Below are 12317 nucleotides of genomic sequence, written 5' to 3'. Positions count from 1 at the left end.
AAAATGTTTTATAGGCTGTACGTCACCCTTGAACATTTCATATTGTGATTCAAGGCAACGTAGAAAAGGTGAAATACCAGGAAAAATGCACACACCGGGTTTTATCTTCTGCTGATAGCTGATAAACACAATTGCTTTTATAGTCTCAGCAAAGTAAGCAATAAACAGCAGTGGTGACATGCAAATACTTAATGGGGAAGTAATGCCTTCATAAAGATGGAAGTGGAATAGCATAATCGCTATTCTTTTGTTTTGTTTCAGGCGAGTTGGAGGCCTTCTGTGGAGCTGCTGTTTTGAGTCATAAATGTGAGGAGCTACTTTCAGAAGGGAACATTGCAGCAAACTGCAGTTGCAGGTTGGATATTATGAATATGTGGTTTGAAACTTCTTTACTGGGTGACCTGAGACAATTTTGGTTGTGGATCAAATATCATGATATATTTGAACATTTTTATTTTTTAGGTCATGTTACTGTTGGGAGTAGGGCCAGTGCTTTTTGTAACTAATGATAACTACACAAGTTATATGTTGTTCTACATATACACAAACTCCAACTTTACTTTCACAAAAGTGGTTGTGTGGAGACAGCATTTCAGATCTGTTTGGGCACTGTATTTCTCTAGAATAGAAATAGAAATAGAAGTTTTCCTCAATACAATTGAACCTATTTCAGAAATAAACTATGAGCCCAGATTCACATTGTCTACAAAAATAGATTATTTTAACTTGAAATCTACATGGAAAATTAATGGAGTGTTCTAGGTCTTGGAGACATGTTTAAAAGTCAGAATGGAAGTTGTGAAAAGACCACTCAAGTTGATCTCAGCCTCTCCACTGCACAAAGACACGTTTATAGAGTGTTAGGGCAGACATGCATAACTCTGACACTTGTGTCACATCATCGAGATCTGAGAGCAGTTTTTCTTGTCTGCAACATTTGACAAATGACTGGAGCACGAGCAGTGCTGACGCTTGAACTGGTAACCTGGCAATATTGGCTATAAACACTGAGAGTACAAGCCCCTGGGCAGCAACAAATCACAGGCAGAGAGGCAGCCTGTGCGTGATATATGCAGGCTGTGCACACTGCAGCATCAGCTTTTGAGACCTCAAGCTCATGTTTACAGTTACCAACAGCATGACTGGGATAGTAAATATTCACAAGCATACATCTAACCAGCATGTGAGGTATTGTCAGGCTCACGTTTTTATTTATATTTCCCAATGAAATCTACCCCCTCTCGAGAGAATCAGAAATTTTGTAAACACAGAGCAACTACGGCAATATATTTTAGTAACAGGCGACTGTAAAACAGAATCATCACAAATAAAATAATCATTTTATTGCATTGTGTGAACCATTAACTGAAATATGCAATAAAAAGTATGAACACTTGCAAATATCCCAAACTCTTTACCAGTGAACTATGTTTGTAACTGTCTGAAAATGATGGGTTAAAATAAACATTTATTGGGAGGTGCTGGGTCTTAAACACAGACTCTGGTGTCTGAGGTTGAACCCGACCCTTTTGAGGCTACAGAGGTAATTATTAATCTGGACAAATGAAACAGTAAAAATGAACGTACCGAGTTGATGAAAATGAATGCACACCTCTGCACGATGAGAATGAGGATGTTTGATACTTTTTACTTCTATTTGGTGCACTCACATGACAGTGTTAGGTGTGAATGTGAGCGCTTGTCAAGTCTGTTCTATTCAGGTACAATGAGTCTATAAGAAGTTGGATCAAAATACTGAAAAGACTTTTTTGTGTGTTTCAATAATGACAAGCAGACTATGTGTTATAATCATAAAGTCTGATGAGCCGATATGACCAGTGTGTAACTCAGGAAAACTCAGCTGCTCCTAAATAGACAATAGTTCTTTTATTACAATGTTAACTCCATATTTTTTAAACACATACACATATTGCTAAAGTTTTTATTTTAACGATGTGATAAAGAATTGTGCTGTTGTATATCTACTTAGTCTTTGGTGAGTCCTAGAACCAGTTTATTATACAGTGTGTCCAGAAAGTCTCTTCACAATTTAAACATTTTATTACAAAGCAACTGCTAAGGTATATTAATTAGATTTTTTCTGTTGTACTCAGTAGTTATAAAAGTTTTTAATCACATTGCATTTTTCCTCAGACATTCCCAGACATTCCAGAAACTTCCAGAGTCCAGTAGCACAAGTCTGACTCAGATATCTTATAAACTGTCTTTGTAATAAATGTTTTCTTTATGGACACCCTGTATTCCTTTTGTTTATATTTGGTTTTGTTCATACTTTGTCCCTTATTATGCAACTGTTTTACTCAGTGATAGTGAAAATATAAAATCACAAGTCTATAAATTCCACAAGCGAATCCGACGAACTGTGAGTCTGCAGTGACTTAATATAGAAATCATCACCATCATCATCATCCTCCACAGTTAGACCTTCCCTGGCTCTGAGATTTGAGCGCAGGACTGAGGTAAAGTCAAGGCGATGTCCCTCAGACTGTCTCTCTCCACTGTGATCTCATGTATGTCCTGTTCAATGAGAGACAGGTGAGTCTGTTGTTCTGTAGCAGCTGATTTCAACTTGTGGATCTTTAGGGTCAGCGCGGGGTTGTCCACACTCCCACGGAGCATGTGCAGTCGCTGTGCTGTGCTGTTCAAAATGCGGTCAAAACGCTCCAGGGGTATGCTCCCATCTACATACAAACACAGAGACAAAACAGCTCTGTTCAGTAAACATAAAAACATGTACTTCAGTTATCAAAATGTATCCAATAGAAATATTATAATACAGAAGATGAAATTTCTAGTGTGTACTATGTCTATGGTTATATAATAAATCCTTGAATAAATTATATTACTAAATGAACCCCAGTTATGTTATTACTAATTTCAGCACAGTTTATGGTTTAATTTTAGTTTAATTTGTTTTTCTATCTTTCTTGTAGCCTATTAATTTTTCTAATATGTTGTGTAATCTTACAGAAAATGGTCAAGATGCGCAAAACTCTCACTTCCTTATTAATTTCTCAAATTATACAATGCATTACCCTATTAAGGATAATGACTTTTAATGTTTAGGTCAGGCTGTAAAATCTAATTTATCTCAGCACTTTTAAATTCCAAAGCAAAGGTCTCCGTGACCAGCAGTTATTCTTACTTTACCGTGGGGATAAAAGTGTGGGAAATATTTCCATGTTAAATGAGCCATTAAAGAGCACAGAGATCTTTAGTGATATGACATTTGAGGTATAATGAAGATTTATGGGCATCTTAGGCATGCAAGACTAAAAGTTGGCCATATTGGAAATCCTCTGGGAAAAAAAATACATACCAATTTTGCTGATTAGTTCGGTTAGTGTAGCAGAATAGGCTTTCAACTGGATCTCAGCCAACTTCATGTCCTCCTTTACTTTCTTCAGCGACACTTCAGGCTGGAAAAACAGAAAACCTAATGAATAACGCTTCATCGAAACACAAACGATCGATATGCATGGATCGCGTGGGTCTGTGTCATGTGTACCTCAGTGAAAAGCTGGGAATCGTTTTTTCGGCTTAACAACTCTTGCTCAGTCAACCTGCGCATTACCGAATCTATATGTGAGCTGAGGTGAGCGGATGCTGTCCTTGTATGCTTGGCTTGACTCAGAAGGTTTTTCGATTCCTGCGCACAGATGGAAGTGGTATCTGAAAAACTATTAACTAAAAATAATGAGCCAAAATCTGCAAAAGAAATAAGTCATACTACCTTAGCGACAGATTGTGCAATTTGTTCAGCTGTGGCAGAGCTATTGGCAGCGTCACTGGAGTTCTTAAGTGCTGGTTGAAGCATCTCTTCCACCTGTGCCACCTTTCTTTTCACTTCGGCTAGAACCTTCTCTCGCAGTGGTCTCTCTTTCTTCAATACAGCTTTGGTTTGGAGCTGCTGCCGGGGCCATTCCTTCACCGTGTCTGGGAAATTGTAGCGCAAACAAATTGGACTGTTTGTCTTTGCACTTGACAGTTCAATTTTACGAGAAATATTCAAATGTGGAAAAAAGAAGACTCACATTCCAGTCCTCGGCGCAGGGCGATTGCCTCCGATTCCACCTCTTTGCCTGACACCACAGATGACAGTGCTGTAATCTTCGCCTCCTGTACACGAGCCTGCAGCTGGAGGAAAAGGACAGTGAAAATAAATTAAAATAAGATAATGTAGGGCAGGAATAATTAAAAACCCACACACAAACATAAATAGTTAGTAGTATGCTGATTATTTGTATTGTATTAGTATGTTACATGAAAGGACCACTTAATTTAATCAGCGGTGGATGAAGTACTCTGGTTATTTAAGTAAAAGTACAATTACAGAGGTAAAAAGTTACTCAAGTAAAAGTATCACAGTAAAAAATGTGAATGTATTAAAAGTGCCTGTTGAAAAATGTACTTAATGAGTAAAAAGTACAAGTATTTCACAAAAGTGTTGCTAAATTGTTGTCATTTAAAGTGTTAAATGTAGTAATTTTGATTATTCATGATACATATTTTGGTCAACAGTTGCACTATGAATTAATTGTTACATTTTTCTTATGACTTTTGTATTTATTTTTGTTGCTCAAAGCCAAAACTTGAACTAGAAAATTTTAGTCAGGATGTTACTACAAACATGGTCAAAACAACCCTCAAAAAATCGTATGAAAAGTACTTTTTACTTGTCTGTCCTGTTCAAAAATGTAGTGGAGTTGAAAGTACAGATACTGCTTTCAAATGTAGTGAAGAAAAAGTAAAAGTATCCACTGTAAAACTGACTTAAGTAGAATTTTTAGGTGTCTGTACTTTGCGTAAGTACAGTGCGTTACAATGTTTACTGCGTTAAGTTGCACCACTGAATATAACTTGAGCTAAAGTGACTGCATAGCCCAGGATTCACTCTGACATCCCTTATCACCAGAAGAGTAAACAAAGGAAACACAAGTCGTTTTAAAGATGCTAAAGTTGTATTACAGTCACAATTTTCACACTTTTACAGGCGCAACTATGTCAGACAAAACACTCCTGTTATGTCACTGCGCTGTTACTATGACGAAGAGACAACTTTTATGCTTTAAGGTTTTTATTCTGCACTCTTCTGTTTTAATGGTAAATTTATGATGATTATTTGTGATTATTTATGTTTTGATTTGTGTGATTTCAGTGTCTTTCTTATTCTGTAAAGCACTTTGAATTACTTTGTGTACGAATTGCCTTGCCTTTATTTTCCCTGCCTTTGATAATGTTTGATTGAATTTTTAAAAATAATTTTGCAAAGAAAATGACGCATTAAAGGGCAAACGATCCAAGGGTAGAACACAACACACACGCACATGCCTCAGTGAGTCCTAGTAAACATACCTCATAGATTGATTGATCCACTTTGTCTCCCGTGTCTAATTTCTCATTAGCAGCTTGTGTTTGTGGTTCCATCTTGGTCCTGATCTCACTGATGTGGCTGTCTGCAGTCTCAACGCGAAAGTCCAGAGCTTTAACCCTTTTCTCCAAGTCCAGCTAAGAAAAAATATACTGTTACAACCAATGTGTATGCAGTAGTTTAACACTCAAATAAAACACATACGTACACATATTGGCAGAGTAAAGCGCAATTATTCTGCAGATATAAAGGATAAAGTCAGAAATATGGCGATAATCGAATCCTATGATGATACAAAATAAAAAAAAAAGAACAAGACTGTATAAAGAAGTGGACAAAGTGAGTGTGACGTCACCCACGGTGTTCAGCTCCAGTCAAATTAAGCTAGTCTAGCGTTTATAGCGGTGAATTTGGAGACGGGCTCCATATTTAGAATCACGACTGCAGGTATCATAGCAACCAAAGAGCCAATCAGGAGTGAGGCTGTTGAAGATAACGCCCTGTCCAGCCCGTTCCGCTGGTTTCTCAGGGGGCGGGTGCTTAACTACGCTGTCAACTGTGGACAATATATAAATGTAATATTGCTTACTTTCTTATAATGGTGTAAAACGTTCGAGTTATATAAAACCTTCTTCAGACTCCTCAATTTAACCCGCTGTATTGCTGAAACTGACAATAAACATCTACAGAACGTTCCCTGTGCCTCTGCCTGTTCTTCACGCAACAAAACAGAAACCGACACAACCAAACCTGTTGCTAACGCCAACGGGAGCAACCTCAGGAAAAGAAAGCAGCTGATTTGTCTGTTATTAATGTTCATATGTTGAGTTACGGACACAAGAGCAAAATGAAAATAGCAGGATCATGTACAGCGGATGAATACGAACAATTTGAGATCAAAATGACGAGCGTGACAGCAGCATTTACGGAGAGAGGAACCACAGTTTTTTAATGTAAAGTGAACTGAAGCCAGAGCTGATAGAGCCGGAAGCGCAGCCCAGGATCAGGATTTATAAATACAGCCATGAAATAATCAGTGGTAAAGAAAAAAAAAAACATAAATTAATAATCTAGATGGGTAAAGAGTACAGTTTTCAAGATGTATTTCCTAAAATTGACTACAAAGTGCTCGGTAGTCCTCTGTAATATCCACACTGACCGCTGTTGTTCGGTTGCTTTGAAGTATTTGCTTGAGTGATGCCTGGCCTGACTCCGCTGATGTGTTGACAGATGCCGGGCCCAGCTGATGTAAGGATGATGTTAGGTTTCCCAGAGCGGCGTTCCAGCGTTCCGCCTCCTCCTCCACGGCTGTTTGTGCGGCTGCGGTTTCATTCACCTGCACCTCTAGATCCTCCTTCCACTGCTGCATTCCGGTTATTCTGCGTGCAGTTGGAAAAATGTCATTAAAACTGCACTACCGAGCCGCATATTCTGAAATTATATGTAAAGCAAATATATTGACTTTCCCTGAGCAGCCTGATTGTATTTGATTATATGAGTAAGATTGGCCATTTATGTACCAAAGAGCGTGATTTAACGGCGCGCAGCAGCAACCATTAGAGCGCCTTTTTCCAACTATGTAGCTCTGCATAATGATTAAGTATTACATATATAGCTGGCGTATAGACCAAGCCTCTATAGACACGTATACTAAAAAGAAAAGTCATTTATGTCATTGATATAAATGGAGGCGACAGTCACAATACTATAGGATCCTGAGCTACTTTAAATTGGTGAGTCATTGATGCTTCAAGATGTGGTGGTGGTGGTGGTGGTGGTAGAGGGCTGTTAGTGCCAATTGGCTGCCACATTTCCATTAGTTTGCCCCAGGACAGTTGCGGACAGAGTAAATCTAAACCACTTGGGCGCAGAGGAAAGCATCAAATGAAGTAAATGTATTACAGGGTGACAGGAGCTTAATGTAGCGACGGTGTGTTTATCCTTGGAAAAAATTAAAACAACATCTTACCGCAAAAGATCCAGTCAAATATTACCTAGCTACACATAAAATATACAACTGGGCACAACGTTTCCACTGTAAACTGCTTTCAGAAACGAAACAAAGCTCTTAATAGCATCTATTTGTAATATATCCCAGAGAGCCGCTATCTGCAAAATAAGTTACGAGTGTGTGGGAGGAAATCGAGCTCCATATGGGGTTATCTAAAGCCTGGTCTATTCTGGACTTCATCTCGCCTTAATCATTTATGCCACTAGTTTGCATCATGTCAATAAAACTCATTTGATCTTCTTAGCACTAATAGCAATAAGAATGCATGTGGAATTCAATTTTACGCTACCCATTTTAGCGCTAATAACTTGAGTGGCATTATATAAGAAGCACAAAATATAGACTTGTCACTCCAGAGATTAGCTCAAATGTCCTAAACCAAACAAACTACTGTTTGTGATGGCGGCAGAGGAGGGGAGGGGTAATCAATTTTGAGTGTCTCGCTTCTTCTTCTCATCATGGCCACTGGAGGGCATTTTGCATCATTCTGTCTGGCATTTGGGATAATCCTCGCAGCAATCTCACGCTAGAGGATGCAGTAGGAGTGCAGAAAATCCAGGAAAGCAATAGGCTTACAGTGGAGAGAGGAGCTATCCCCCTGTGGCTAAATGTCTTACTTCTGAACACTGGGATGCAATAAGGCTCTTGTGAAGAATGGGACCTTGAACTGTAGTACTGCGATAGGTATACTTTTGTTCAAAATATACATAGAGAAGGAGCAATAATCCAGGGAGTCATGGAGCGTGTAAGAATTTGGCAATAAACATGTTTTATGTGTACGAGTGCGATGCTTGTTCCGAGTGTTGGTGTACTTTGTGCTTACTGCTCGGTTAGGTTCCTGATGTACTCCTCTGTGGAACTGTCCATTAGAAGATCCATCAAGAGAACGAAGGTCCGGTTTGAAGCTTGTAGCGCACTGCTAGCGATGGCCTCAACGTGGTCTGCTGCGTCTTTGTGACTGCGAGACAAGACGGATTTGAAGTTGAGTGAACGGGGAGTCGTTAAACAGCCCGAGGAGGAATGGAAGGGGAAGATTCGGGCACTGACAACTTTCTTTAGCCTGTCCGGCTTTTTCTAAATACCACATCACAGAGAAACATTCCCAGAGCAGCTGAGGGCATACCGTTGGCCAGGCAGCAAAATAAATGTCAGGCATAGTAAATTCCAGGAAATTGAGGTAACGGCCAAGGTGATATTTGCTTATAATCGTCTGCTCTAAATAATTAATGAGACGCACCGTACCTTTTCATTAGCTCATGTGAATCATTGACCATAACGTTCCACTTGTTAGGGAGTGACGGCATCTCGAAAGGAAAGACCTGGAACACATGCACACACAAAAAACATGAGGAGATCTGATTCCTAATATACATTTTCCAGTGGCGTCTCAATCCTCATCATTATAAAGTACAACAAATGGATGTCATCGTCTACCTGGCTATTTAGAAACACCTGTTCACCTGCAAATAAATAATCTACATGAGAGCAGCTTAAATCGTCGGAATGGCTTTTTGAAATGCAGTATAAATGGGTTTTAACTCAAATATATTGTGTGCATTTACATAGTTCATAGGTGAAGCTATTGAAAATACACCCAGTTTATATCGGCCGTCTAGTTTACTCCCAAATAAATATAAATGTTATGCATACAGAATGTTTCCCAGGGTGACATTTAATGGTGAAATATGCAAATAAAAGGAAAGAAAAAATGGGATAAACAACAGAACTGCATAATATTTTGGTGTGCCGCTGTGTTTTTTAATATGGAATTAAATTGCTGCAGCTCCGGGCTTAACCAAGTGATAAGGCCTGGGAAGGTATGTCAACACACACATACTAAATGCGGATATATTTCCAAAATGTGCCCCCTCATCCCTCTCGTTGTGAAAAAAAAAAAATGGCAAGGATTCATTACAGTGTCCCAAAAGACGACAAGAAAGGCCTCGCAGAAAGGAAAGAACAAGCTGTTAATTTAAACGTCCATCAAACACTTTCTTATGAAGACAATTTCTCAGAGAGGGGTGAGGTGCGAGGAAGAAATATTGTTTTGCTTTGGGGGTCTATAGGGGTATACTGAGGAGCTCTGCGAACGGTATTAAACTGCAGCATCCCAAATGAGGACAAGAAATCGATGGTCGTACAATCCTCTCTAGTGTGCAGAGCGTATGAGACCACCACACGACATGCAACCTGTGGGGTCCAGTAGAGTTTTAACGCTGGACATTACAGGTAAATAAGGGAATATGTCTCATTACCTGCTGTTATAGTGGAAATAAAAAGGTTTAGGTAAAAAAAAAAAGCAAATCGTCAGTGTTTAAAGGTCCTATATAATGCAAAACTGACTCTTTATGAGCTTTAAGCCGTGTTATAATGTTGCTGCTTCCACATAATCATCAGAATAGTCCATTATTATTAGTCTCTTGAAATCTCCAAAGCTTAAAATGCTCTGTTGTGCACCTTATGATGTCACAAAGTGGTTGTTTTCGAGTTAACAGCTGCATTTTACCATTTGTTCAGTAGAAATTGGCAGTTCCGGAGCTGAAATCATCCAAATGATTCTAGTGACGGTGTTTATGGAGTTTAAAAACACAATGAAGCACTTCCTGTATTACCACATGATGACATCACAAGGTGGAACAGAGTGTTTTCAGTTTGAGAGAAGAACTCAGGCTAAATATGCAAGGTTTGTGTGGATAAAACTAAAACTCCGGGTATGTTTTTGATGAGGAAACAACATTATAACATCAGAAAATGGCGTAATATGAGCCCTTTAAGTTACCAAACACAAAAAATACAAACTCAACATCCTTAAATACAGTTTGATTTACTGAAATAATGTTAATAATGAGCTAAGCAACTGTAACATAATGTGTATTTAATGTGTGTGCACCTGCCCAGGGACTGCAGATGCAAAGTAGCACCATTTTATTTTCTTTCTTTTTAATAAATTTGCACATGTCATCGTCAAATAAAGAATAAACTGAAATATTGTCGTAACGGTGCGGATAGGACCAAAGGATGCAGACCAGAGCAGTTTTAACAGTGTTTATTTACAGCGGTGAAAATGCAGTCTTTAAACAGGTCACAAGAGCAGGTACAGGAACCGGGGAGCGGGAGACGGGTCAGGCGGGTGCGGTGCAGGTAGAGGCGGGCAGGACAGGACCAGGACGGGGATAGAAGCAGGTGCGGTACCAGGGCAGGCGGATCAGACGAAGACCAGAGCGGGGAGCGGGTGACAAACCAGAGACCAGGACCGGACAGGAGACGAGACGAGCAGGAGACGAGACGAGACGAGCAGGAGACGAGACGAGCAGGAGACAAGACGAGCTGGAAGCGATACCGGGACTGGAACGTGGCGGCAGGAGCTGGGCGAGTAGAGGCAGGAATCTGGAGGGTGCATAAATCCAAATGAGCATTTGCCGGAAAGTACCATATAACAAAGCTTAGCAAGAAACATTCACGTTTTACACGCGGACGGTCTGGCACCGAGTGTAGACTGCCAAGCCTTCTTGTACTCAGCAGCAGGTGGTGGTGATTAGGCTGATGCACCCCAGGTGTGCACGGGAGGAGTCAGGCACTCCACCCAGCTCCAGACACACAGGTAGGGGAGGGGGAGAGAGCACGGGAGGACAGGGAAACTGACATCATGACAGTACCCCCCCCCTAAGGTCCACCTCCTGGTGGACCCCCAGGCTTGTCAGGATGAGCGCGGTGGAAGTCTCTCACCATGTCGGGGTCCAGAATGCGTGCCCTGGGCACCCAGGATCGCTCCTCCGGACCGTAACCCTCCCAATCGACGAGGTACTGGAGGCCCCTACCACGGCGACGAACGTCAATCAGGCGGCGGACGGTGAACGCCGGGTGGCCGTCAATGACTCGGGCGGGCGGTGGGGGATCGGCCGGAGGGCACAGGTCGCTGGTCCGGACTGGTTTAACCTGGGAGACGTGAAAGGTCGGATGAATCCGGAGAGACGGGGGTAACTGGAGGCGCACCGCCGATGGATTTATGATCCTCATGATCTTAAACGGTCCCAGGAATCGGGGGGACAGCTTACGGGAGTCCGTCTTCAGCGGGACCGTCTTGGCGGAGAGCCAAACCATCTGGCCAGGTTGGTATACGGGCGCCGGGACACGGTGGCGATCGGCCGTCGCCTTAGTGCGCGCTCCAGCCCGAAGAAGGGCCGCCCTGGCCTTCTTCCAGATCCGGCGACAGCGCTGGAGATGGCGCTGAACAGACGGGACGGCGAGGTCCCTCTCCTCCGTGGGAAAGAGAGGGGGTTGATATCCCAGCGATGCCTCGAAGGGGGACATACCAGTGGCGGAACTCACGAGGGAGTTGTGAGCATACTCTATCCAGGGCAGGTGAGTACTCCAGGTCGCGGGGTTGGCGGAGGCTGTGCACCGTAGGGCCGACTCCAGGTCTTGGTTGGCCCGCTCCGTCTGCCCATTAGATTGTGGATGGAACCCGGACGTGAGGCTAACCGTGGCCCCCAAACCGTCGCAGAAAGACCGCCATACCTGAGAGGTGAATTGGGTCCCTCTGTCGGACACGATGTCCACCGGGATGCCGTGGAGTCGGAAGACATGACTGGTCAGCTGGTCGGCAGTTTCTTTGGCTGTGGGGAGCTTAGGCAGGGCAACGAAATGGGCGGCCTTGGAGAAGCGGTCCACAATGGTGAGAACCACCGTGTTCCCCTGGGAAGGGGGAAGGCCCGTCACGAAGTCCAAGGCGATGTGGGACCAAGGGCGACGAGGAACTGGGAGAGGATGCAAGAGACCAGAAGGGGGTGAGTGGGAGGCCTTGGCCCGAGCACATACCTGGCAGGCGGCGACATAAGCCCGGGTGTCTGTGTCCATCGTGGGCCACCAGAAGCGTCTCCTGAGGAGGGAGAGAGAGCGACCGGCACCAGGATG

General features: G+C 42.2%; 1 protein-coding gene across 1 annotated transcript in view; it reads right to left on the bottom strand.

Moving 5' to 3' along the window:
* Positions 1-2186: 2186 nt before the first annotated feature.
* The window catches only part of lamc3 (laminin, gamma 3), a 79909-nt gene continuing 69778 nt past the window's right edge, over positions 2187-12317 (bottom strand). The window contains exons 20-28 of the mRNA XM_033989951.2: positions 8646-8722; positions 8227-8361; positions 6552-6771; positions 5377-5529; positions 4056-4158; positions 3755-3957; positions 3530-3670; positions 3341-3440; positions 2187-2702 (exon numbers count right to left, since the gene is read on the bottom strand). Of these exons, the coding sequence (XP_033845842.1) occupies positions 2440-2702; positions 3341-3440; positions 3530-3670; positions 3755-3957; positions 4056-4158; positions 5377-5529; positions 6552-6771; positions 8227-8361; positions 8646-8722 (1395 nt within the window). The 3' untranslated portion in view covers positions 2187-2439. The remainder of the gene's footprint in view (positions 2703-3340; positions 3441-3529; positions 3671-3754; positions 3958-4055; positions 4159-5376; positions 5530-6551; positions 6772-8226; positions 8362-8645; positions 8723-12317) is intronic.

This window comes from Periophthalmus magnuspinnatus, chromosome 23 (genome assembly GCF_009829125.3).
Source record: "Periophthalmus magnuspinnatus isolate fPerMag1 chromosome 23, fPerMag1.2.pri, whole genome shotgun sequence".
In the NCBI taxonomy this organism is placed as follows: domain Eukaryota; kingdom Metazoa; phylum Chordata; class Actinopteri; order Gobiiformes; family Gobiidae; genus Periophthalmus; species Periophthalmus magnuspinnatus.
Note: the sequence above shows the minus strand (reverse complement) of the source record. Positions and strands in the feature narration are given on the sequence as shown.